At 50.2% G+C, this 24,739-nt stretch overlaps 9 protein-coding genes across 9 annotated transcripts; 5 read left to right on the plus strand and 4 right to left on the minus strand.

The window, feature by feature from the left end:
• Positions 1 to 1,803: 1,803 nt before the first annotated feature.
• Positions 1,804 to 2,370, plus strand: CGCA056_v013849 (uncharacterized protein; the record flags this gene model as incomplete). The annotated part of the gene is made up of 1 exon (XM_037329091.1): positions 1,804 to 2,370. One exon carries the CDS (start codon positions 1,804 to 1,806, stop codon positions 2,368 to 2,370), a length of 567 nt encoding a protein of 188 aa, XP_037172416.1.
• Positions 2,371 to 3,684: 1,314 nt separating this feature from the next.
• CGCA056_v013850 (uncharacterized protein) lies at positions 3,685 to 4,074 on the minus strand (the record flags this gene model as incomplete). The annotated part of the gene is made up of 2 exons (XM_037329092.1): positions 3,685 to 3,836; positions 3,900 to 4,074. 2 exons carry the CDS (start codon positions 4,072 to 4,074, stop codon positions 3,685 to 3,687), a joined length of 327 nt encoding a protein of 108 aa, XP_037172061.1.
• A 672-nt stretch (positions 4,075 to 4,746) lies between these two features.
• Positions 4,747 to 5,475, minus strand: CGCA056_v013851 (uncharacterized protein; the record flags this gene model as incomplete). The annotated part of the gene is made up of 1 exon (XM_037329093.1): positions 4,747 to 5,475. One exon carries the CDS (start codon positions 5,473 to 5,475, stop codon positions 4,747 to 4,749), a length of 729 nt encoding a protein of 242 aa, XP_037171555.1.
• A 1,606-nt stretch (positions 5,476 to 7,081) lies between these two features.
• kyn-1 (Kynureninase 1) lies at positions 7,082 to 8,663 on the minus strand (the record flags this gene model as incomplete). The annotated part of the gene is made up of 3 exons (XM_037329094.1): positions 7,082 to 7,972; positions 8,031 to 8,422; positions 8,477 to 8,663. The coding sequence occupies 3 exons, from the start codon at positions 8,661 to 8,663 to the stop codon at positions 7,082 to 7,084; spliced, it is 1,470 nt and encodes a 489-aa protein (XP_037172062.1).
• Positions 8,664 to 9,164: 501 nt separating this feature from the next.
• Positions 9,165 to 10,530, plus strand: BNA2-1 (Indoleamine 2,3-dioxygenase; the record flags this gene model as incomplete). The annotated part of the gene is made up of 2 exons (XM_037329095.1): positions 9,165 to 9,488; positions 9,538 to 10,530. 2 exons carry the CDS (start codon positions 9,165 to 9,167, stop codon positions 10,528 to 10,530), a joined length of 1,317 nt encoding a protein of 438 aa, XP_037172063.1.
• Positions 10,531 to 11,065: 535 nt separating this feature from the next.
• Positions 11,066 to 13,163, minus strand: RSP5-1 (Flagellar radial spoke protein 5; the record flags this gene model as incomplete). Its single annotated transcript, XM_037329096.1, has 8 exons — positions 11,066 to 11,398; positions 11,463 to 11,552; positions 11,614 to 11,700; positions 11,776 to 11,952; positions 12,016 to 12,216; positions 12,269 to 12,800; positions 12,853 to 13,084; positions 13,136 to 13,163. 8 exons carry the CDS (start codon positions 13,161 to 13,163, stop codon positions 11,066 to 11,068), a joined length of 1,680 nt encoding a protein of 559 aa, XP_037172058.1.
• A 1,369-nt stretch (positions 13,164 to 14,532) lies between these two features.
• On the plus strand, positions 14,533 to 16,283 carry CGCA056_v013855 (putative transcriptional regulatory protein; the record flags this gene model as incomplete). The annotated part of the gene is made up of 5 exons (XM_037329097.1): positions 14,533 to 14,833; positions 14,894 to 14,978; positions 15,043 to 15,410; positions 15,469 to 15,679; positions 15,731 to 16,283. 5 exons carry the CDS (start codon positions 14,533 to 14,535, stop codon positions 16,281 to 16,283), a joined length of 1,518 nt encoding a protein of 505 aa, XP_037172059.1.
• A 2,234-nt stretch (positions 16,284 to 18,517) lies between these two features.
• Positions 18,518 to 19,954, plus strand: aurR2-1 (Aurofusarin cluster transcription factor aurR2; the record flags this gene model as incomplete). The annotated part of the gene is made up of 2 exons (XM_037329098.1): positions 18,518 to 18,682; positions 18,731 to 19,954. The coding sequence occupies 2 exons, from the start codon at positions 18,518 to 18,520 to the stop codon at positions 19,952 to 19,954; spliced, it is 1,389 nt and encodes a 462-aa protein (XP_037171423.1).
• A 2,590-nt stretch (positions 19,955 to 22,544) lies between these two features.
• Positions 22,545 to 24,260, plus strand: PHO1-0 (Acid phosphatase PHO1; the record flags this gene model as incomplete). Its single annotated transcript, XM_037329099.1, has 4 exons — positions 22,545 to 22,701; positions 22,779 to 22,912; positions 22,968 to 23,116; positions 23,165 to 24,260. The coding sequence occupies 4 exons, from the start codon at positions 22,545 to 22,547 to the stop codon at positions 24,258 to 24,260; spliced, it is 1,536 nt and encodes a 511-aa protein (XP_037172060.1).
• Between the last annotated feature and the right edge of the window lie 479 nt (positions 24,261 to 24,739).

Genomic DNA, 24,739 nt, shown 5'->3' on the forward strand with positions numbered 1-24,739 from the left:
GAGTCTGTGTGAAAGTTAGTGAAACCTCATTGCTATCGCGGTAACCTTAACAATAGGCAAACTGCCGATTGTCAACGACATGTATCCTTGTAACTGTGTCACTTTGGATCATAAGATGAACCTCAGCTACGTACCACTGTTAGACGTCTCCAGCCGGATAACTAAGCTAGTAAAAATCCATGTTATCGCTTGGCGTTCGCAAGAGGCTTTATCTCTAAAACATTGAAATTTCTGGTCATGTAATAAGCAGCCTAAGTCATTACAAAACATTAAAGGTCGATTTGACGTGATATTAGTTGGTTAAGATGAGTTTTCGTTTCTTCGTCGTCCTAACACCCTATGTATTAGATATTGACCCTTCCTCTCTGGTAACTACTAAGTCCACACTCCTTTTAGAGTACCTATTATTCTGTGGCATTTGCTCTGATAACCGTTTAACTAAAGGGTGTACTTTATATTCATAATACTTAAGTAATATTATATAGCAAAAGCACCAGTGCAAGGGATTGCTTCATTCATAGTGGATCACATTCAAATTATGCTATGTGACGGGTGAACATTTCGCAGACGTAGCTCGCACGAACCAGGATTTGTCTTTGGACCAGACACGGTGTAGAAATCCGCGCCTGGTATTTTTGTCATAACAGTGCCCTAACCATTAGTTTTCCAAGCCCGAGTTGACTCCCTAAGTAAGCAGCAGAACAGCGCATCTAACCTAGTTGGGTCTTCATGTGATGGGAGCTGAGTTTCATATCACTCATAGTAGCATTTTAGAAAGCCAGGGCGGTGAGCCTTCGTGTCTGAATACAATGTAATCAGGCATACGATTATCGTGCCTGAGATTGCCACTTCTCGCGCAGTGACGTGGCTGTGTCCGTCCGCCGCTGACAGAAGCCCAAGTCCTCGTAGTATTGCCACGTATCCCGCCTCAAAGTGTATTATTTCTATCAAAGAATTGCTACGTTCTCAAGGTGACGCGCGGCCGCAGATGTGTCTACTGCATACGAACTTACCTGCATGTATTGTCTGATATTAATTTAGAAAATGGCATGGCGGTGGATAGTATCTCTCTCCGGATGACCAAATCAATGTCGGCACCGTTTATCAAGACAGGGCGATCTGCATGTGTGATTTCTTACCGCAGAAGAGTCATTTCCCCGTTTCCTTTATCGCTCACGGTTTACTTGTCAGCCTGTACTAACCCGTCTGATTCTCAGTCCATTTCGGGTAATTCTGCTCGTCTCGTCATGCATGTGGTCATCCTCGGCCCGTTCACCGGTTACGTGTTTGGAATTGGGCGTTGCATTCGATAGGGAATCATGCAAGACGTTCGACTTTATTGATCCATTCACAGGCTAAGACGGTTTTAATTGGACTCGTCAACTCTTGGTTAATATAGAACTGCAGGCTCCGTACATCTCAATCTGCATGTAAGCGCCCTCGGCCCTTCGTGATATCTTGATGTGACCTCAACAGTTGAGACGCACCATTCATCCGCCGTAAATTATATTCTCATACCTGACAAAATACACAGGTCAGGGTCTGTGATTACTGCATTGTCGATCTCGACGGACGAGCTCGGGATGACTGCATGCGCGTACCCAATGAGGGCCCATGAGTGGGGAGTTAGGTAGCCTCGTTAGACCGCTGTCTGATAACGGCATTGGAACCTTGTGTCGGGATCAGAGTGCCCGTCTGCCATAAGCCTCCAGCGCCCCTATGTATCATCATGCGAAAAGTCTTTGGAGAGAAGGTCTCTGAACAACCACACAGATTGTTGCTTCCATCCTCTCAGCCGTAGAGATGGCCCCGCCGAAAAAGAGAATCATTTTCCTGACAAACAGTGACTATAGACAAGCTAACGTTATTCTATCCGTCGCCCATGCTCTGGTTCCTAAGTCTCAGGATCTCGAGGTTCACATTGCATCGCAGGCTCGTTTGAAGGGACCGACATCCCGCCTAGTCAAACAGCTGACTGCGGACCTCGGCTCAGCGGCGGTGGACGCCGTCAAGTTTCACGAGGTGGCTGGTTTGTCACATTTCGACTCTGTCGATAGACCTGGAAAGACTACGATGGAAACTTGGCTGGTGAACCCAAACTTCAGCAATGTCACTCGCAATATGCTCAACATTGCCGACCTTGCTCTTCCATGGAGCCCCGAAGAGTTTGTGGAGATCTATCGGGATCTCGAGCGCATTTGGAACGACGTTAAGCCAGATGTCACAGTTGCACAGGCATTCTTCGCGCCGGCACTCACCTTTTGCAACCGCATCAAGATGAATTGGATTGTACTTGCTCTAAACACGATCAAGGACTTTGCTCTGCCACTTCAGCCAAAGATGGCAATGCTGTGGAAGTATCCTGTGTAGTAATCATCTTTCATGCTTCTGCATGCATTCTAACGACGTTGGCGTGAAGCATATGCTCGAGCTTGCCGTTCCCAGTCCCACTACACCTCATTCCTTTCAATGTTTTCTACAACGTGTTGGCTGGCGTGACAGTCTCAACCAATAAGCGGCACACTAGAGTCCCTGGGTATCTGCATAAGGTCATTGGTCCGGACACTCAACTCTTGACGATGAACCAACTTGGTTTGGTAAAGGCACCCCCCGAGGGTCTTCGTCTTCTCGTGGCCAATAGCCCAGACATCGACTTCCCTTTCGAAGTGCTCGCGGAGTTCATTACCCCTTGCGGCCCCATTACTCGCGCTGCTCCAACAATATCAGATACCACACAGGATCCCGAAACGTCAAGTTGGCTTAGCAGAGGCCCGACAGTCTGCATGAACCTAGGCACGCATCACTTCTTTGACGTTCCATAAAGCCAAAGAAGTAGCCCTAGTATTCCGTCGCCTATTCGATCTTGCCAAATGTTCCGAGCCCTTGGGCCAGGGCAACTTGCAGGTTCTATGGAAGATGCCTCGGAAGACTTCAGACGGAGATGATACCGATCCCTCAAGCACCGATTTCCTGGGTCCTTGGAAGGAGATCAAATCTATTCTGAGCCCAGAAATGGACAACGATCAAATCCGCATCTTAGACTGGATCATCGCCGAGCCGAAGTCTGTCCTTGAGTCAGGAAACGTGGTCTTGTCAGTGAATCATGGCGGCTCGAACTCATTCCATGAAGCATTGTGGTGAGTCTTGTTCAATCCCCGATGCATAACACTTCCAGTTGGGATAGCTGGCTAATGCTTGCAAATATAGCACCGGTATACCCCAGGCTGTTTTACCTGGGTGGCCAGATTGCTACGACTTCGCTCAGCGTGCTAAGATTCTTGGCATAGGGAAATGGGCCAACCGTAAGGCGAAGCCACACTGGAATGTGGAAAGGAGAATCGTAATGTAACTCAACGGATTTTCAATCCAACGCTGGTTGTATTATCAAGAAACGAAGCACTTTCTAAATATGAACCAATTCGGATGCTGGTTTCACGGACGATGACCGTCAGCGTTTGGCATGAGCACGTCTATTCGGAATGGCTTTGACAGGCCGGAAGCCATGGCTGCGAACGTCTATCAACGCGCGCCAGTTATCCCACACATTACTGCCCATATATGCGCCTGGCGATATTCATACAATATCATGTCGCTGATGTGCAGGCTTACAATACGATGCCAATGGTCACATTGTGAATGTTGTGTCTCCCATATTCTGGAGATTTTGTGGTGATCGTGAGCTGTTTAAGCTACGGCTTCGTATCCCGAGCGGGTGTTGTGTGCGGCGCGATTCGAGAACAGCCAGTAGATGATCATGCCGATGATGGGGAAGAGGAAGACTACCAGACACCACAGGACCTTGTGGCTCACGGGACGGTTGGACTTCAGAACCTCGACTGGGAAGGTAGTTGTGAGTATATTGATCGACCTGTATCAAAGACGCAGGTGGAATAACTTACTGAAGACAATGATATCCAGGACAAGCACAATGAATCCAATCACACCACCACCCGTTCCATATTGCCAGCTGTTCTGCGAAGTTGTGGACAGGGTAGGGTCAAGAGGGGCGGCTGCTACCAGCAAGGCGAAACAGAGCTGGAGGAAGAGGCTCGGGGAGAAGACGGTCTGAAACATCGTGTCGGTTGACCTTGATCTGAGTTATTGGGATTTTCTGTCGTTTCTGGGGTCGAGTATTGGCTGTGAAGGCGGGGTAAAGGCGAGAGATGTGGTGTGCAGCTCGTGTCGAGTTGAATGTTGCAGAACAACGCGTTTAATACCAGGCGGCCGCTGAGCTGCTCGTGACGTCATACGCTGGCGTTGCGCGTTGTCGTCTGACCAGCCTGTTCTGTGCGCTAGCCCCAGCCAGGCATCCTGTACCACAGCGCAACGGCCGGTGATAGGCGGAAAACGCTCTGCTGACCCAGCCCCCGACGGCCTTGGCTGCAAAGTGCGTCAACCGTGCAGGCAGGTCTCAGTGACGTACCTTGGCATTTCGACCAAGCAAGATCGAGATGGAGGCACTCCGATCCAACGGGGAGCACAGCAAAGGTTCAACGGGCAAGGAGTGGAAGCATTAAATAATAAAAATAAAGTCAATTTCATTATTAAGATTATGATAAAAGATTGTCGTTATGAAAGATTGTCGTTAGTGGCTTCTCGTCGATGCGTTATTCCTAACACCAGCCTATTATGTCTCAGCCTAATTCCCATATTAATCTTCCATCCACATTAATTTCTTGAGTCGTTGCCGAGAGAATAAAGTCTCATTATGTTGCGTTCAGAAGTTTTGCTTTGCTGATTGTTCGATTAGACGCCGTAAACGGTGACTTGGGCCCGGATGAGTCCCTGAAGAAGGTCGGTAACCTGTTGAAGAGTGGACTGGATTGTAGGCTGCACTCGCTGGAGAATAATGCTGACTGCACCGAGGAGGTTGCCGTTGTTGTTGAGGGTAGTTGAGAGCCAGTTTTGGACAGTGCTGACCGGAGTGGCGGTGCTGCCGGTGCTGCCGGTGCTGCCGGTGCTGCCGACCAAGCTCCCGCCGAGAAGGTTCTGTACCAACCCAAGAAGACCACTTCCCGATGCCGTAGTAATCGCGGGCTGGGCGGCCTGCAATTGCCCCAACACCTGGGGTAACAGAGCCTGGTAGGTGGTGAGAGCGCTGGCAACCTGAGCAGCTTGGGCTTGCGGAAGAGTGATGCCTTGGCTGTTAAGAGTGGCAAGCTGGCTCAAAGCAGTGGTGTATGCAGTCTGAAGACCACCGTTCCCAGTGAGCGATTGCAGAACAGGTCCAAGGACTCTGTTGAGTAAATCGTTGACATTGCTTCCAGTACCAGTGGCCTGGGATTGCAAGTTTGCCGAGTTGAGCCCGGTAAGGCTGACGTTCAACTTAAGAAGCTCGTTGTTTACAGCTCCCAAACTCTGCACCAATGAGTTGGCCGTTGGGCCAGTGCCGAAGAGACCATTAAGGATAGAAAGCGGGAGTGCTGAGGTTGCAGTGGCAGATGCAAAGATGGCGAGGACGTTGGTGAAACGCATTTTGAAGTATTCGGCGGTTATTTCGAGTGTTTCTGGGCCAAAAAAGATCGGAGTCAAAAGTGTCAGGGTAAGATAGTGCAAAAGCTTGGATGTGATGATTTGTTGGTGTTGAGTTGATTGGATTGTGGTGCAATAAAAGATTTTTTGGAGTGAAGCATTTGGTCGCTATTTATTATTTTTCGCTTAATGTATGTTGTCTCCAAGTCGCTGCCATCGTCACATTTGCCATTGAAGCCTTCGCCGCAATGTCTCGCCGTGTCTCACTTGTCACTGAATCACTTCAGCGTTGGGATTTCTTACCCTGAGTTTACCGACTACTCGGTTGCTGTTTCTGGGCTGGAGGGGCCTTTTTTCCTACGCAAGAGGCGGCCCGATTGGGGTCTTCACCGTTTTCAGATTACAGCCAAGGGATTGAGACCCGCATTCAGCCATCCGTAAAGCAAAGTCGAGGTGTGGAGTATCCGACCCATAGACAGGACTTAGCGTTGAATTGAGTCTGGACCTGTCTAGGCAGATGAGAGATTCCAGGTCGGGGTCTTCTCCCCCCGTTGTTCGTTTGTCGTTGGGGTCTCAGCCTGCCGTTTTCGTTTTCCAGCCCACCGCCTCGATCCTTCGGCCCGCGAGGGTTTGGCTCCCGATGCAAGTCAACGCTAATAGTAATTTGCCTCTGCCGTCATTGGGGCTAACGAGATGCTGCTAGTTTGCCAACAAGAAAGCCGTCGGATCCGTCAAGTGATTGAAGGCGATATCATCACGCAACTGGCTTTGGACTCCCAGAGCCGCAAAGCCAAACTCTCTTTGTTGATAACTCGGCAGAGCGACTTGAAAATGCTTTGCGACTCTTATTACCGTCTTCGTCCATCCATCTTGGCTCTTTCGACAATTTGATAATATGCCATTACGCAAATCCATTCTGCATTCAGACAGGTGCCAGCTATCACATTGACTCGAAAGATCCACTTTCGAGCAAAAGATTGCTGTGCTTGGCATAGTCGTCTATTAGCTGAACTCCAGCGTAGACTGTGCTGTGTCCACGTCAGCAGACGGCGATGTCATTCATGGATATCTAGGTCTTCCCCAAAAGGTCTCTATGAAGACCCCATGCCGGGCCGGACCACCATCATTCTCATTTTCGTGAGATTAGTCACACTCAGTTATTGCTAGCAACATGGTGGACGTTTAGCTGGTGCTTTATATCGTTTTTCACCATCCTACGCACCAAGTCGTCAATTTCTTGAGCTGTACTGAGCTCTTTGGCATTCCAATGGGTCAAATTAAGTTGCAGTTCCTCAATGGATGTGGAACATAGACTGAAGATGAACTTCTACAACCCGAGGCCTCGCAACCACTCAAATACCAACAGGAACCGTGCGGTCGAATACAAACATATGCGCTGCAACGATGAGAGCCCCAAATGCTTCGCATGCACAGATGGCTGGACGGGATGCTTTCGCGCAACTAGGAAGCTACTCTGGCTATCTTGTCTCCCAAGGGGTCATGCTGGTAAGACGCTCAAGACTTCAAAATATGCACACGACAAAAGCCCCGGTGAAGTGAAGATAGTTGGTTTTCACATGACCTGCTCTTTGTATTACATTAGATTATATTAAGCAATAGCTTTTCTCAGTGTGTCCATGAATCTCCACACATCGTGGAATGTGCAGTAGAGAGGCACTGGAGCCACACGAATGACGCCCGGCTTTCTCTTATCACACACCACGCCCGCGGTCGCAAATTCATCGACTAAACGATCCAACAGCCCGTCCTTGAGCAGTACGCTAAGCTGCGCACCTCTCTCATGTGCATTACGTGGCGTAATGACGCGGAATGATGGCTCACTTCCGGTGTCGTCCGCGAGAATACCATCAAGTAGGTGCTCTGCATATGCCGTAAGAACAAGAGACTTTGTCCTCAGGTCAGACATGGACGTCTTTTCGAACACAGACAAGGCGCCAGAGAGCGCGGCAAGGTCGAGAGCCGAAGGGTTCGACACCTGGAAGCCACCGGCGCCTACTGTGGGCAAAAAGTTGTTGTCCATGTTGAACCGCACCGACTTATCACCTCCGTACCATCCCGTCAGTCTGTGACGGAACCTGGGCTTGCCTTCACTTGTGTCAACCTTCCCATGTCTCTCATGGACGAATGCACCAGCCATGGCACCAGGACCCGCATTCTGGTACTTGTAGGTACACCATGCTGCAAAGTCAACGTTCCAGTCATGGAGCTTCAGCTCGACGTTGCCCGCGGCATGTGCCAAGTCCCAACCGACCACGAGTCCCTTTGACTGGGCGTATTCGGTAATGCGGGGAATATCGAAAAGTTGGCCACTGTAGTATTGGATGCCAGGAAGTAGAAGCAGGGCTGTCTCTTCGGCATGCTCATCAATGGTCTTCAGTATCAACTCCGTTGAGATGTAGAAATTCTCGTCGGGTTGGATCTGCACCATCGACTTGGCCGGGTCCAAACCATGCCACTGGATTTGAGACTCGATAACGTACTGTTTCCATGTGAGTATTCACCTGACAGCTGGGTTTTAGGAAAGGGACGTTTCTTACATGGTCGCTAGGGAAAGGCCTCCATTCCAGGATTATCTTGTGCTTCTTCTCTGTCGGGCGGTAAAAGCTTGCCAGCAGAAAGTGCAGGTTCGCCGTCAAGGTGTTCATCATGACAACCTCTTCAGGAAGACCGCCCACGATAGGTGCGCTCTTCTTCGCAACATCCTCGGCCATGTCCTGCCAGCAGACCAGAGGTGAATTGCCAAGTCCATTGAAATGGCCGTTGACGCCGATCGAAGCCCATGTCTCTAACTGAGCATTGACATATTCCTTGACTGCCTTGGGTGGGACTCCGAGAGAGTTTCCGCAAAAGTAGACAGATGGAGTATCGTCATCAGCCGACGAGGAAACACCATTGGCGCCGTTTACGTGGCCGTTCACGGCCTGCTTGTCTGTCGAGGTCGTTAGAGCCCTGTCTCCCACAAAACTCTCATATGAAAACTCACTAGGGAATGTGCCGTTCAACTCCTTCTTCCTCAAAGAACCTTTGGTTGGGATGATGAACTCATCGCGAAGATGCCTGAGCTTGTCTTGCGCATCGAGTTGCCGAGCATACTCGGCAGTGTTGGCATTCGTGGGGAACTTGGCTGGATGGCCGGACCGGATCTGCTCTGCAAAGGCGGCAAACTCCATGGTGAATCGTACGAGAGATTTTGCTTTTGACTGCTTGATGAATCGAGAATTCACAATTGTGGCACAAGCTGCACGGTAGCCTGGGCGTTTTCCTCGTCTTTGTACCCGACGCCGCCCCAAGACCCCCAAGATAGCGTGCATCGTCATTCCGCACACCTGACGCACGGCCCCACCATCTTCCGCGATCCGTTTCCGTCTCCGATTCATTACTTCCGCATGTAGCCGACGGGTCTCGGTTTGGCCCACTTACACCGGATAGGATGACGAGATCCCTCAGTCGGGTCCGCGACAAATGGACAGGTGATAGGCGATGGGAACAGTTTTGTGGAAGACGTTGAGGAAATACTTCTTCATCTAGTTGTTCCCTGACTCGCATTGACCTTGTCTTTCTTCTCTCCATCACAGCCAACTTACTCACACTCTAGTCAGCCATTCTCGAAGCTTTCAATTTGACTTCCGTCTCTTCTTGTATCGCCTGTTTCACAGTCTTCGCTAGTTGCAATGTCGCCCCACGCTCTCCCAGTGTCAGCAGAACAATCGCCGGAAGACGTGTTTTCATTCGAGAAATATGCTATTACTCAGAACGGTTTCCTTCCCGCAGACGCGCCGCTCAAAGTGCTTCCGAATTCGTACTATGCACCATGGGAAAAGATCATCCAACATCTCCCGCAACTGCTTAAGGCTGGGAAGTTGCGACGAGAGGTCGATGCTCTCTCAGTTTTGAGCACAGACAAGCTCATGGACGAGGCCGAATGGAGGAGAGCATACGTGATCTTGACCTTCTTCACGCATGCCTATGTTTGGGGTGGAGAAAAGGCCGAGGAGGTAAGGAAGTCGTGGCATCCAAAACAGGACCTTTCTAATAAGTGCCTAGATTCTGCCCACCTCAGTCTCGATTCCCCTCTTGGAGGTTTCCAGGCATTTGGAAGTCCCCCCGGTTGCCACCTACGCTGGTCTCAATTTGTGGAACTTCTTATCGACTACCGACGACTTTACCGATCTCGAATCATTGGAATCCCTTCACACTTTTACCGGTACCAAGGATGAGGCTTGGTTCTACCTAGTGTCGGTAGCTATGGAGGCACAAGGCGCTCGCATTATGACAGATATGTTGAACGCCCTGGAATCAATCAAGACAAGAGACTACGCCACAATCACTACGGCTCTCGAGGGCTTGTCCGAAAATATCCGAAAGATCGGTGCTCTGCTGGAGCGCATGTACGAACACTGCGATCCGATGGTTTTCTTCTATGAAATTCGTCCATACCTTGCCGGCAGCAAGAATATGGCAGCAGCAGGGCTACCGAATGGCGTGTTCTACGACGAAGGAGATGGTCGTGGTAGCTGGCAACAGCTCAGAGGTGGCAGTAACGGCCAGAGCTCTCTCATCCAGTTTCTCGATATTGTCATGGGTGTGGAACACAAGTCGGAAGGCAACAGCAACCCTCACGCGAGTAAGACCGCACCCGCTCAGAAGGGTACACCCGCATTTCACGAGGAAGTGCGTGACTATATGCCGGGTCCTCACAAACGCTTCTTGGAGCATGTTACTCGTATGGGTAGCATCCGCGAGTTTGCCAAGCTCCCTGCGTCCACGCCGCAGCAGGAGAGATTTCGCGACGCGTACCAGAACGCGACAAAGACCATGACGGAGTTCAGAAACAAGCATTTGCAGATCGTCACACGGTACATTGTTCTGCCATCCAAGAAGGCTTACACTGCCGCCAAGGTCGACTTGGCCAGTGCTTCTGCTAGCAAGGATGACCAACTTACGGGGACGGGCGGCACAGCATTGATGCCGTTTTTGAAGCAAACGAGGGACGAGACCTTGCAGGCAGGGCAGCTGGATCAAGGACGGAAGAAGTGAATTTTGCTTTGAGACAAGTTTGTGATATCCATAGAGCGATTGACGACATCAGCATGGCGGTTTAGACAAATACCAAACTAATGCAAGGGGATGAAGAATTCTGTTCCGCGTGTAACCTGGATGCTCCATTCAGGAGCTAACTGGTCCACTAATGGGGAAAGTTGCATCCGAGAGGCGTTCTGGGTTGTGTGGGCGGAAGAGGGCTCGGATGTCGGAAGTGTCTATGCTCTAGGACCCATGCGAGCCCACATGATCCGAGGAGCATCGGGTTATTCAGGAAGGGCGAATCGATCACTAGCATGTCATCGGCCATGTGACATCGATCATCCATCATGACCAATCAACTTGTTTAATGCCTAGTTTCAATGAGCTAATCTATAGTTGAGTGCCACGTCTCATTTGTTGAATTAAAGGCACGGCTGACATGCTTAGTGAAGGCTCAAGTCTCGTTAATAAACATAAGTCTTTTCACTCATTACTAATTCATAATCCGTCGCGTGGATTCTGACAAGCCAACCATGTACGAACGTAGAAACTAATGACCATTTCGATATTCAGTTCCACAGTCCCCAATGTCTGTGAATAGCCGTCTGGTTCGCACCCGATTGGATCCAACGGCCATGATGTTGATTCTATCGAGATCCCAGTCGCTCAAAGTGAATTCGAACGTCGCGAGGTTTTCCTCGACATGGCTAGAAACCCCAAGCCGTGTCCCTACAATGATCGCTCCGACAGCCGGCTGCTGGAGAACCCAGCGAGCTGCTACATTTGAAAGACTCACCCCGTGCTCCTGGGCCACGGTCGAAAGGATCTCTAGCAAGTCCTGGAAGTCTCGCCAGGTTCCCCAGTGCATGATCATGTCGTGATACTTCAGAGGGCGGATCAGCTAAATCCTAGGTTTCAAATGCAATTCTCCGTTCTCCTCTGCTTACCTTTCTTTGCGACGGCGTCAGGTTCGCTGATTCTGCATAGATATCAGGGGCAGGTTTCCCAAGCCACTGAGACGATAAAAGTCCGCCACACTTCTGAGATTCGTCATCTTGCACTGACACGAGGGATGTCCAGAAACTATCAGGCACTTACCAGAGAACCATATGTCAGGAGGTTCAAACCGTATCTTTGGCAAACACCGGCCATCAGGTGAAGTGGTCTGGAATCGAGCACCGAAAACTAGAGGTTTTGGAGCGTTGGCATGATCTCGAAGAAGTCAAAGGCAACACATGGGATCAAGACGAAATGACAAACCTGAACTTGATTTGACACAACTCCGACAGAGCCTGTTTTTGCTATCAGATACTCGCAGGCTTCAACAGTGTGCTCCGCATCGAAATTGCAGAGCCCGATCGTTGATATCAGGTTCGGATGGACTGCTGTCAGACGGACTAGTTCAACCAGTATGCTGAGATGCTGTTTTGAAGAATAATAATGCAGCGATGGTATGAACTACATGTAAATAGCCACAGCGTAACTCGGGTCCGAACTTACGTCGTGCCAGTGAAGCTGAAGCAATTCAATCCTGCCTCCAAGTCGTCGATACCTCTCTTTTACAGCATCGAGGACAGATTTCGCTGTGACAGCCTCCGTGGGAGGTGCAAATACGCACCATTTTGTTGCAGCGAGAACTTGTGACCTAACACTTGGCGACAATCGGTTCCTGAAGGCGCCGTAGACTAGCTCAGCATCGCCCTAGAGACATCCAGTCAGTTTAGGAAGTAGGGAGACTCGGAATAACAAGAACATAGTGATCAGCCATGTCAGCTGCCGTGAAGCCCGCCTGCACAAGATGGACCAGCTCTTCTTCTTGCCTGCTGGTACTTCCGCTTCCCCACGCTGCGGATGAAAGCTGCCACAGACCATTCAATACTCTCGGAAACTCATACGGCCCAAGATAAAAGGTCTCAAAATCAGGTTTAGTTGCAATTTTCAATGACATGAGCGTCTTGGCGCGTGACCTAGGAGCTGTGGCCGACATGCATTCTGGGAACAGCGCCACAAAGGCGTCTCTCACCTGCCGCTCACTGCGATTAAAGGGGTATTCTGCACACTCAGAGTCCTTACTATCATGCACCCGCTTGTAATTCTCCAATGCAGGAATCAGATGGCGGAGTTGGTGCTCAAGGTCTGGCTCGGGACTTGGTTGAATCTCCTTCAAAGCCTGTATGGCCTGGACGATGTCGCCATCAATCATCTGTAGCGAGGATTCTAGAGCCTCTGCTGGGTTCGGATTTTCGTTTTTCACGACAGTCATTGCTTGGATGATTTTTGCGAGACTTTTGGCAAGTAAGCAGAGCCTCAATAACATACACAGCAGATGGAACTTACTTTGGCAGCGACTGCTTGGGTAGTTTGGCAGAGAAGAGGCATCTGTTCCAATTCAAATAATCAAGAAATGACCGAGAAAGCCCGCCGTCATCCCCCAAAAGTGCATGCATTCGTGGAAATGACACAGGAGATTCAACTAATCTGGTCTGCACATGCTTCACGAAGATATTCTGTGTTGAAGGGCCTTGGGAAATTACTAATCGCAGGGACGATCGAAGCAAGGCCGTTGTTACTTGTGACGGCTGTCAGTACAGGCGAAGCTATATTCCACTGTCCGGCATACAATTTGAAATGAGAACGTCGTCCATCATGGTCCTAAAAGCACGAACTCAGTCATTTCTTCGAAAAGGCCATGTTTTTGAAGGTCCCAAGGTAAGGCATGAGAAGAGGAACAGATGCACTCACACATGTCCAGCCATGGTAGGCCGTCTTCCGCCTCCGGGCGGTTTCGGATGTGCTCACGTAACAGAATGCGTCGACGTTTGCGGTCTACGGGTCATGAGAAACACACAGCATGCGGCTGTGAACGGCCGGGTTGCTGGAAGTATTACAAGAGCATCCGTAAGCCGAGTCGTGTGTGGGCGGCTAAGGAAGCGAAGGATCCGAGGATCAAACTGGGGGTTCGCGTTTCGACATGGGAAGCACAGTGCATCCGATAACGTGTCCTTTCTCGGAACTACTGTGAGCACTGCCGTCATGAGTTGCTCACGTACACCATCCTGGAAGCCCGACAAGGTTTAGCGCCGCAACAGTTGCAGTGCGGAAAACCTTGACCCCTCGGCAATTGGCTTTCTTGCTCCGCGTCCGATCTTCCTTCTTCCGCGATTCGACTTTACTTCAAGGGACATCGGCGGTTGCACCAGAATGGACGATGTCTCGGTGCGGGAGGCATCACCGCACACTTATGTTCGCACAAGGGTCGCGAATGCTTGCGATAGCTGCAAAGCAAGAAAAGGTACCTGCCCCTAACATTGTGCTTTTCTGATGCTGCTCAAGTCCTACGGCGAGCAGCACACAGATGCAGATGGCAATTGCAAATGGATTCAACGGCTATGTTGCTAGGACGCACTCTGCTTGAGACGTTATCTCTGATAAATCAGGGCATGTATCTAACCACGAGAATAGTCAAATGCGATGGAAAGTTGCCATGTAGCTACTGTTTGAGACGCCAGCGTCCAGCAACTTGTCGATACTCACCACAGCAGAGACGAAGAGCTCCCGCGCCAACTCCAAGAACACCGTCACCGTCTGTGCACAACGGCGCCGATCAGGCCCATGTTGCGACGGAGGCTGGCCACGATTCCTTGGCGGAGGAGGAGACAGAGGTTCCTCGTGAAGCGCGCCTGCTGTGTGATGCTCAAGGCAAGCTAAGTATGTCTCGTCTCCCCTAATTTGACGTCTTCACGAGTTAATGAGACCTCGCCAGTCTTTATTGGAGATTGTGCGCCATTATCTTTCTTCCAAACAGTACGGCAACTTGTCCACACTCGAGTAGACCCTCAGGTCTTCGCTCATCAAACCGAAAATCCCTCTTTTCGACCACCTGCGCATTATTCCGGCAATGGCGAGCCTGTTCTTCACCCGGCTACCATTACTCAAGCCATTACCACGTACCGTGCCGTTGTAAGACTATTTGAACTCCACTAGCTTGATTTCCAGTTGACCGATGCTTTCACTCCAATGCAGACCAGTGGTTTGGTTGACCTGTTCGATGACACTCGTCTCGTGAACGAGGTGTGTGCCTGGGCTCAACAAGACCATAGATCGCAAGACGTTGCTTCCGCAGCTTTCTACCTAGTCCTTGCGATAGGATATCAGTCTGCAGAGGAAGATCTGGCATCTTCTTACTTCGAGTATGCGCGCAACACTGCACTTACCAATCTCAGTGGCAACATCAACGTCCCAACTATCCAGACCTTTATTCTAGTTACTCTATACATGTTAGGCTCTTGCCAGATGAATGGGGCATTCTTGTTCTTTGGTTAGATAACCCCAGGCATAAACCTTAACCAAGAAGTCTAGACTGATACTTTTTGAAAAGGAATCGCGGTAAGGGCGGCATATTCAATCGGAATTCACCGTACAGAAATCAACTCTCGCTTTGGGCCCGACATTCAAAGACAGCGGTAAGGCAACTTGATAGGACCTGTCTCCTTAACGACTTGTTGCGCTGACAAGACATGACCACAGAGATCGTCTTTGGAAGAGCTTGCGTGTACTGGACCTCTTTCTGAGTACATCCATGGGCAGGCCCCCAGCAACGTCTGATGTTGACTGTAGCGTTCCATACCGCGGAGCGGACGATACAACTGGACAAGAAGCATTCGACCTTCTTAATGCCTCAGCTCAAATATTTCTCATCACTGAAGGTATTGTCGTCGAAGTGTATTCGCGGAAAAAGGTCTCCTACCAGTTGACAGAGGGTATCTCAAGACAGCTGCGGGATTGGTCTGTCCGGTGGCTCCAACGTTTGAAAGACGTTGTGTCCAAATCGTTGGACGGGGAGGACCCAAGCAAGGTCACCGGTGCTAGCCAAGTATTATGCTCATACTATTACGGTAAGCTCGTCGCCCGTCGACGGCTGAGTCAGTTCACAGCTTAACTTACACTTCTCAGCTGTGATTCTAGTCTCGCGACCATTTCTTATGTACGAGCTTCACAAGCGCTTGACGGAAGGATCCGCTGGTGGCTCGGCCAGTCGATCTGGTCTGGTCTCTGGCAAATCGAAGCTCGCCGATGCTTGCATAGATGCCGCAAGCTTCATGGTCGACATACTGGTTGGCTTGACTGAGAGGCAATACTTGAATGGACAAATGCCACTTATCGTGTGAGTAATGCGGCTTGGATTTATTGTTGCACGACGCTAAAATTGAAATAGGTCGTGGCTTTTTGCGTCCTCCCTTATCCTGGGTGTCGGTCTACTGGGGTCCTTCGGCCGCATCCTCGAAAAGTACACCCGGAACGCAATCATGGTGCTAGAGCATTTCGCAAAGAAGGATGCCCATGCTTCGCAGTACTCTCTTATTGCAAAGTCGCTTCTCAACGCTGCACTAGATTACCTCGAAAAGAAGGAGCTAGAGGAGCGTCTTCAGAGGACGGAAAGCTCGTCACAGCTGTTTGGGCTAGTACCGCGGGACAACGTGGACTCTGAGCAAATCGCCCATTCTTCTGTTCATGATGCTGTTCCGGGACTGGGGCAAGACCGCCAATCGGCAGTCAAGACCAATCCCGTCTCTGGCTTTTTGGGCCTAGGTTCGCCGTCTTTCGCAGACATGGATACCTCGTTTTTGAGTCTGTCAAATTCGCTCCCGAGGACACCAGATTTGTCAATCCTTGACGGGAGGAATGACGGAGATCATGGATTTGGAGACCTTAATTTGTTCCAGCTTCTCGATGGGGACGGCCACATCGATCTTGGTCCGTACATATAGACTCATAGTTCAGACCTTCCAACCTGAAAAGTCAAAATAAGCTATTGTTACAGCCTGCTTTATGTACGGCCGAAATTAGCAAGATTTGAGCATCAGATGACCGTGGATGGGGGCTCTTAAGTGATGTATGTATTGGCGAACTCCTGACTTTAGCAAATCTTGGCTCAGAGCCTGTGGCTTAAAGAGGCCTGGGCTGCAAGGTCTGCTGTATTTTAAGTACATTTGGTACGAGCAATACGAAAAAAGAACATCCAGCGTGATTGGTTTTGCTCATGTCGCAAGCATGGCACTGACTCTGTAGATTTGAACAGAGTTTAAGCGAGACTGCGAGAGAGCTTTTTGTCCGCCGAAGTGGGTTTTTGCCGATCACAGACGACAAGTCAGGGCAAGGCGACGAAACCGCAAGCCGTGCCATGCATATCAGAGCACGATTGACTCGACAGCATGCATAGTGATGGCACTGGGCAGTTGCAACCAGTGTCTATAAAGAAAGACAAGCTTAGGAGGAAAGTTCACACGGGTTTCAAGTTGGCTGGGTCTTGCCCATCCGTAGGTGAGTCGTACGCATCAATTACGGTGATTTCTCGCTGTTTTCAGACCGCCGGCGGAATCCATTACAGTGCAATTAAGTAAGGCAAAGTTTTCTTGCTTGCCTAGTAGTTCATCTCTTGGGCATGTTTCGCCTAGCCGTGGGGATTACTGGCCTTCGAAGACAAGCAGACCTTGAACAGCCGACCGCCCTGTGGCCACGGACCTGGTGCAATCCCATGCGCCATTTGGTCCTCTGCGCAGCAAACCGCTACAAAGCGCTGGGTTCGGTTCTGGTCTATCGCTGCCAGAGACCAGGCGTTTGATCTAATTGGGAATTGCGCCATAGCGTCACTGTGTCGTACGCGCGCCTGTACTGAGACAGGCATTCGAAGCCGAGCGTGCCGCCGAGCTAGGGCACTGATTGGACCTTAAGGTTCCCAGCCCCTTTTTCAAAGATAGAGGCTTGTAGGCAGCCCATGTCTACTACTGCACTGCGTGCACACGACAGCAACGCCCAAAGTTGCAGCATCTAATGATACGCACACCTACATGTGCGAGAGCAGGAACAGCAAGGAGAGATTCCTGCCTTGGGAAATATCGCCTATCGGACGATCTGTGACCGACTCCCGACCGGCCTGCTGTATATACCCGTCCCCGCTGTTGGCAAGCCGGATTACTCCAGATTTTAGTCGGTGTACTCCTTTCTACGCGTCGCTGTCATCGTTGACGTCCTGCGCGCCATGTCGGCATCTCCATCGGAAAAGTCCTCGTCCAAGTCATCGCGGCCCCTGGCGTGTGTTCTATGTCAACGCCGCAAGGTCAAATGCGACCGGAAATATCCATGCTCGAACTGCATCAAGGTATGTCACTCTTACCCTCGAGCTTCAAGTTTCAACATCTTGTGGTTCGCCGTCAACGGCGGAGCGCTGTCTTTTGCCCACCTTGACGCGCAACGATTCGGCCGTGTCGCCGCTGGTCTTTTCACACCGTGCCCAACATCTTCCCCTCACGATGAAGCTTACCAGTCACGGCACCAGTCCAAAGCTACGTGCAGCCCTAGCATTCCAGCCCCAGTGCGAAAAAGGAGACGTCCAAATGCAGAGCTCCAGGCGAGACTCGCGCGATGCGAAGAACTCTTGGCCAAATATGCTGCTGCAAGTAAAGAACCCTTGGACCACGAGAGCACCATAGCACCGCCTCAAGCATCCAGTATTCCTTTTTATGAAAACATTCAGATCAACTGGAAACCCGCTGGCAAGGTGATTGTTGAGGATGGCTCTGTTCGATTCATTGACAACTTCCTCTGGGCAACGGTGTACGAAGAGGCAAGTTTTTCCACTGTCATCTGCTTACTACACTGGCTGACTGATGACCTGCAGTTGCGTGGGATGAAAGAGCTCGTCGAAAAGGAGGATGAGGGGCAAGAGCCTGAGCCACAGCATGAATGGGATCCCGGAGCTTCCATGCCCGATTACAGCGATTACTTGCTTGTAGGCGGCGATTCTCCTGTTGATCAGCACCCCGACGATTTGTATCCCACCGCAAGTCAAATTTTTCGGCTCTGGCAGACCTTCTTGGAAAGGGTGAATTCCCTAACAAGAATCGTACATGCCCCATCTTTGCAGCCATTTGTTGTGGAAGCCGCGAGTGGTCCTGGACATCTTCCGAACAATGTGGAAGCCCTGATGTTTGCAGTTTTCAGCATGTCAATTGTCACCTTAACTGAAGGCGAGTGCATGGCGATGCTTGGCTCCTCATGCAATGCTGCTTTCCGGAGATTTTCGACCGGGGTCAGGCAAAGCTTGCTGCGCGCCGACTTTCTCAAGTCGCACGACATAACCACTCTTCAGGCGCTCGTGCTTCACATGGTAAGCCGCTCTTCAGTCCCAAGCTAGATGTTTACTGACTTCGGCAAGATGTCGATCCAAGGCCGCTGTAACATACACGGAGCTTGGATCTTGAACGGCATATGCGTGCGAATTGCGCAGAAAATGGGTCTCCATCGAGACGGAGAGCTTCTCGGCCTGCCCCCATTCGAGACAGAGATGAGGCGCCGCATCTGGTGGCAAATATTCATGCTCGACTGCAAGTTTTCCATGATTTCCGGTTTGAGCCAGTCACTGCTCCCTCGTCCGAGCGACTGCAAGCTGCCGAAAAACCTCAACGATGCAGACTTGCATCCGGGCGCTACAGACAAGTATCAGGAGCGTGAGGGTCCCACGGAGATGGTGATACCGCTGTTGGTCTTCCAGATCGGGCATTGCATCCAGCAGCAGCCTGATATCGAGGCTCTGATGCTGTACAACGAACTAAGTACCCTCAGCTCGGGACGAAAGAGCAAAGTTCAATCGGCGCAGATCAGCTCGTTCATCAAACAACTCCAAGACCGGTTGAATGGAGTTTTGGAGAAGAACTCTGACCCATCTGCAGGCCCAGTACACGAATTCGCCTCGCTTTTGAAAGCTCTTATTCTCCAGAAGGTCAAAGAAACTACACGCCCTCCTCAGGAACAGCCAGAATGGGGAAGTGAGATCTTGACGCCAAAGGACAATCTCTTCAAGTGGTCAGTCATGACTACTGAGCAGAACGTCAATGCCTACAAATCAAATAAGCACCAAGGTTTCCATTGGTTCCTGAAGCTTCTTTTCCAGTTTGATGTGGTAATCTTCATGGTCGGTCAATTGAGTCAGCGAACTTCAGGAAATCTGGTTGAGCGCGCCTGGCAACAGATCCCGGCGGTTTATGAGCATCACCCGGAGTTCCTTGATCCCTCGCAGGAGTACAACATAGCACTCGCCAAATTCGTATTGAAGGCGTGGAAGGTGAGAGAGGACTGTCTCTGTGCCGAACATGGCATTCAGCCAGACGAACCCGCCTATGTCACAAGAATCCGCGAGATCATGGTGCCTCACTGGAGTAGGTCATGGGCTGGTACGGAACCTCCGTCTCATCCCGAGGGAAGACATACTGCCATAGACCATCATCAAGGAGATCATCCTCCGATGGAACATCTTTTTCAACGATATCTTGGTGCGGGGGCGTCGTCTTGGGACCCTTTGACGATGCCAGATCAAGAGATCATCAACCGCCAACTGTCTTCGTTCGAAGGCCTTGACATGACAACTCCAACAGGATGGTAGCAAATTGCGTTGATAACCAATAAACCTTTTATATCGTTCGTCATCCAGATACCTAATGAATGCTTCAATTTCCAAGGTGCCCGTCAACTGCTTCGAGGTGGATGTTAATGGATCTGGCAAATTATTGCGCTAGAACCACACTTGACAGCGGTCGTATGCAGAGTTACGACATGCAGGCGAGTTGGCGCTTATATGTTGGAATCTGTAACCAGTATTTTTGCAAATTTCGTGATCTGAACGGCTCCTTATTGCCACTTAAGGCCGAACCTTTCTCAGTGAGAAGTCGGCTCGGTTGAGTTCTAGATTCCGATCGGTTCTCGGGTCAGTTTGACAGCCCGAGACAACGGAGCCGGGCAAAATCTTGGACACGAGCACACGGCCAAAGCTTATCATGCACGACATCAAAAGTGTTTGAGTTAGAATAGACATCCTTCAGCAAACTCTTTATGGATACAGCTATCCAAATACAAGTTCTTTAGACCGCGGGCTAGCTTTACTCCTAAGGTATTCTTAGTTCTATCTTATATAGTCTTTTACTATTGCTCCTCGCAAACCTTGCCTCTGTGAAACAGCTCCTCGCCTGACACCTTATGTGACATATTTCAGGCTAACTTTATTCGCCGAAAATCGTACAGACCTACATGTAACGCGGAAACAGCCCGTCTGGAAGCAAGATTGAGGCCTTAACGGGTCTTGGCGGGGATTTAATAGTCTTCCTCTCTGATGGTCCTGGAGCAATTTCTGCGCATCAGATGTGTTTCGTATAGGGATCGCTCAAAGGCGACGGTATCATCCTGTCACAAGCTGTAATTTTATGTGAAGAAGAAACATTCGTTCTTGCAATGTGTGCTTTGAACGACCTCAGCATGTATAAGTGCATGCTATTAGACCACATAATGTGGTGTATGGCGCAAAAAAGAATATTCTCGTTTATCTTAGCGCCTCTTTCAATCACACTACAGTAACAAATAAACACACAAGTGCTTCTGAAGTCTGCCTTGGTTGATAATTCTATCTAAGGTATTACCTGCAGACGCCCTAACTACCTATAATACTGAGGCTAGAACAGATGAAATTAAAATTTCAATAACACCCAGCTTGAGATATTCACTCCTTATATAACACTGAACGACTGATCAATTTTGATCTATAAAATTCGATAGACGGCCCCAAGTCTAAACGTTCAGAACACCTCTCAGCAGGCTTCTTGGTCTAAGACACTGTATTCCCTATTCACTCTCTGTTGGAAGTAAGGTGTAATTCAGCGAATAAATAACCATCCGCGGTCAGTTCAATCCAATTCCCAGGTTCTGTATGTTGCCTCTTAGATCTCCTATTCAACTTCCGACTCAAATTGAAACCTCAGTTTGAACCGCCATAGGGGCACAGCGCACCACAGTGTGGCGCGAATTGAAATCTCAAATGATTTGATTATGCTACCATCAAATTTATGGCCTCTACTTCATATTCGCATCAGCATTTACCTCCACAGACTGTTTTGTGGCTGGGCAGCATTTCGTTCACGCAACGGTTTTAAACCGAATAATGTCGGCGCCTGCCGCTAAAATCTCTTCTTCGGTTGACCTTCCGCTACTCATGATCACTCTGCCACCAAGGCGTTTAAGGCATCCCTATTTGGAGTAGCCTCCGCATGTTATGTATTCTACGTCCCAACTCCGACATTCATTCTCTTGTACAAATCCCATTCTTGTGTTGATAAGAATATCCGTCGAGTGCGAGCGAGTTTGCCGATAGCACACGGCTCTCGCGAGAAGCTCTTTCGGAATCGGCGATTGGAGACCAAATAAATCAGAACCAACTCAGAGACCATTCACTTAGATGTGGCACCCGCCTAGATCGACAAGTCTCCCCTTCCGGGACCTGAGATTGTTGATGCCTGGACGAAGTACCGGACAACCGCTTCATGTGCACAATGGCAGGATTCGAGGTCATTGTTCTTCACTACGGAAACAAGGTTGAACGACGTACGACTATGGAGCGCCAGCGCCACATTTGCGGACTCGAATGTTTGGCACCGGGCAATGCTACATACCAGGAATAGCTCAACAAAGGGGCATGAACGGGTGTTGACTCTCATGTCGAGAAGGCCTGGTGCTCTCGGGCGAATCGAAGTTTCGAACTTCAGGGTGTGCAGTGAACCATCTTGCAGACTCGGTCAGCGCCTTCCCTTTCCTCGGGTGAAATTATATTGCCTGACGTAGTCCCCCGGCTCGACATGGTATTCCGGGGGCGGGTCGGCGCCGCTAGCGAATGCAGCCGCGGGTACGACGTCTCTTCTGGGATCGAATCACCGTTGGGTATCCACAACCTTGTTCAAATCGTCAAATCAGATGTGCATGTTTCTCACGTGCACCTTGATGCCAATGTTACGTTGGGCGCACCGGCACGCTTGTCCGCGCAAGTCCATCGAACGTAAACAACACGATAACAGCACGTGCCCGGTAATGACCGGGCCGACGATGAGGGAGACATAGTATAATTGAAGAATGCCCTGCCATGACTCCAGACGCAAAGATGATCGTTTCTAGCCAGCCCTTCGTACCGCCAGTCAGGAAGTAATCAAGATCAAATGGCCATCTCAAAGCTCCGTCTCATTTGCTTCGCCGCTAGCTTGGTGAGCGCCAACTCGCGCTTCCTTGCGCCGGTTCAAGACATTAATCTTCCGGCTAGCGAGACTGCTGAGCACCCGTTGGAGCACCTCGGCGCTAATGGCCCTTGGTATGCAGGTATGTTGTCAACTACCTCGATCGATGCCTTCTCAGGCGTTTCCATGTCATCAGACACTGATCGTTTAATGGTCCAGGACCAAATGTCAACGAAATTTCATCGGATATTCCGGAAAATTGCTTCGTCGACCAGGCAGCTTACGTCTCTCGGCATGGCTCACGTTATCCCGATCCCGGCGCTTACAACGGCTGGGTGTCTATGCAGGAGCGAGTCAGTCAACTGAATCCTTTGCACCCCCAGCTACAACTAACAAGCTGTTTCGTAGTTTCAAGCTGGAAACTACACGGCCTCTGGTAGCCTAAGCTTTCTACCCAATTGGCGTACAGCTTTAACTAATCCTTCGTCTCAAATTGCCAACTTGAGCCCGACTGGCTACAAGGAAGCGCATGACCTGGGATACACTTTGAGAACAAGGTAAATGCCGCAGTCTTGCACGCAAGGAAAGTTTGCTGACCTGGAAAGATACCCAGATCTCTACAACGAGGGCGAAGAGTTCATGGTCTGGGCCAACAACTATTCCCGAGTTCTACAGACTGCGAAACTTTTTGTCCGTGGCTTTTTGGGGACCAACGCCACCTTGTTCGGAGATATCGTATCAGTCACTTCAAAAGGGTTTCCTGGCGGAATCGGCGATTCTTTGGCCCCGTCGGATATGTGTCCGACGTTTGCTGACACGGAAGGCGGCGACTACGTCTCTCAATGGAACGATGTCTGGATCCCCCCCGTCCTCGAGCGCCTGCAAGCCTTGATCACCAGCAATCTCACGCTCACCGAGAACGATGTGTCGCAAATTCCCTATCTGTGCGGATATGAAAGTCAGATCACCGGCCGCCTGTCACCTTGGTGTGATATATTCTCGGACGAGGAGTTCCTCCAGTATGAGTACTTCCAAGACCTGCGTTACTACTATGGAGTTGGTCCTGGCACGGACATCCCATCCAAGATGATGACGCCGTACTTGAACGCGCTTATGGCCCTGTTTGGCGAAGGCCCTTCCGTAACCGGAAAACGGACCGACGGAAGCACGTTCACGCTACCGAAGCTCATTGTCTCTTTTCTCAACGATGGACAGCTTAATGAGCTTGTGACAGCCTCTGGAGTTATGGACTCCCAAGCACCGCTTTCTCCCACTGAGAAAGATGATGACCGCGCTTGGGTCAGTTCTAGATACACCACGATGCGAGGTACCATCGCGTTTGAGCGACTTAATTGTGCTGTTTCTGGCAATGGCACGTATGGAAACGCTACTCACGCCTCTCCCCCAGTCAAGAGATGCTCCAACTCGACTGCGCCATCTCCTCCTAGCGGATCCCACAACGCAACCTATGTTCGTATCCGTTTGAACGACGCCGTTTACCCTTTGCCTTCTTGCAAGAACGGACCCGGATCTTCATGTCTACTGGAAGATTACAGGAAGTACGTGTCCAACAAGCTCGACTCCGAGGGCAACTGGATCACGAACTGCAATGTTACTGCTGCGGGGGCACCATCAACCGTGAAGGGAGCAAGCTTTTACACAGACTTGACCAGCCCGTGGTTGAGTCATGTGGCTCCTTGAAACTCTTCATATTTGAGCGCGAGTGCTTCCGTTGACATGAAGAGGTGCTGCCGGGATGAAGACATGCTGCACCATTAATAGTAATTGCTTAATATCACGCTTCCCATGATCATCATCTCAGACTATGTAATGTAAACACTCATGGAAGGTTCAGTTATGAGCAAGACATAGCACCTAATGACTAAAAGCCCTCGCTGGCCAGCAAACGTTCTTCTTCAAAGCCTTGACTGGCCAGTTCAAGAGTTTCTGACGTCTCTATAGCTTCCGACAGTGAAACCCATATAGTTAGGGAAAGCGCCCTTGTAATACCAACGTACTAGGTACGGAAAAATACCGCATAGCAGTGTGTTGTGGTTTTACAAGAATAAGCAAAGCCCGAAGGGCAATGTCTTGCTTTTGGGGTCAAACGCCGAAAGTCCTTGCCACGGTTGGTTGATAAACTGGCGCATAAAGCCAAGCCACTACCTTACATGTGTAAG

Source organism: Colletotrichum aenigma (genome assembly GCF_013390185.1).
Source record: "Colletotrichum aenigma strain Cg56 chromosome Unknown KSG_Cg56_contig10, whole genome shotgun sequence".
Taxonomy (NCBI): Eukaryota; Fungi; Ascomycota; class Sordariomycetes; order Glomerellales; family Glomerellaceae; genus Colletotrichum; species Colletotrichum aenigma.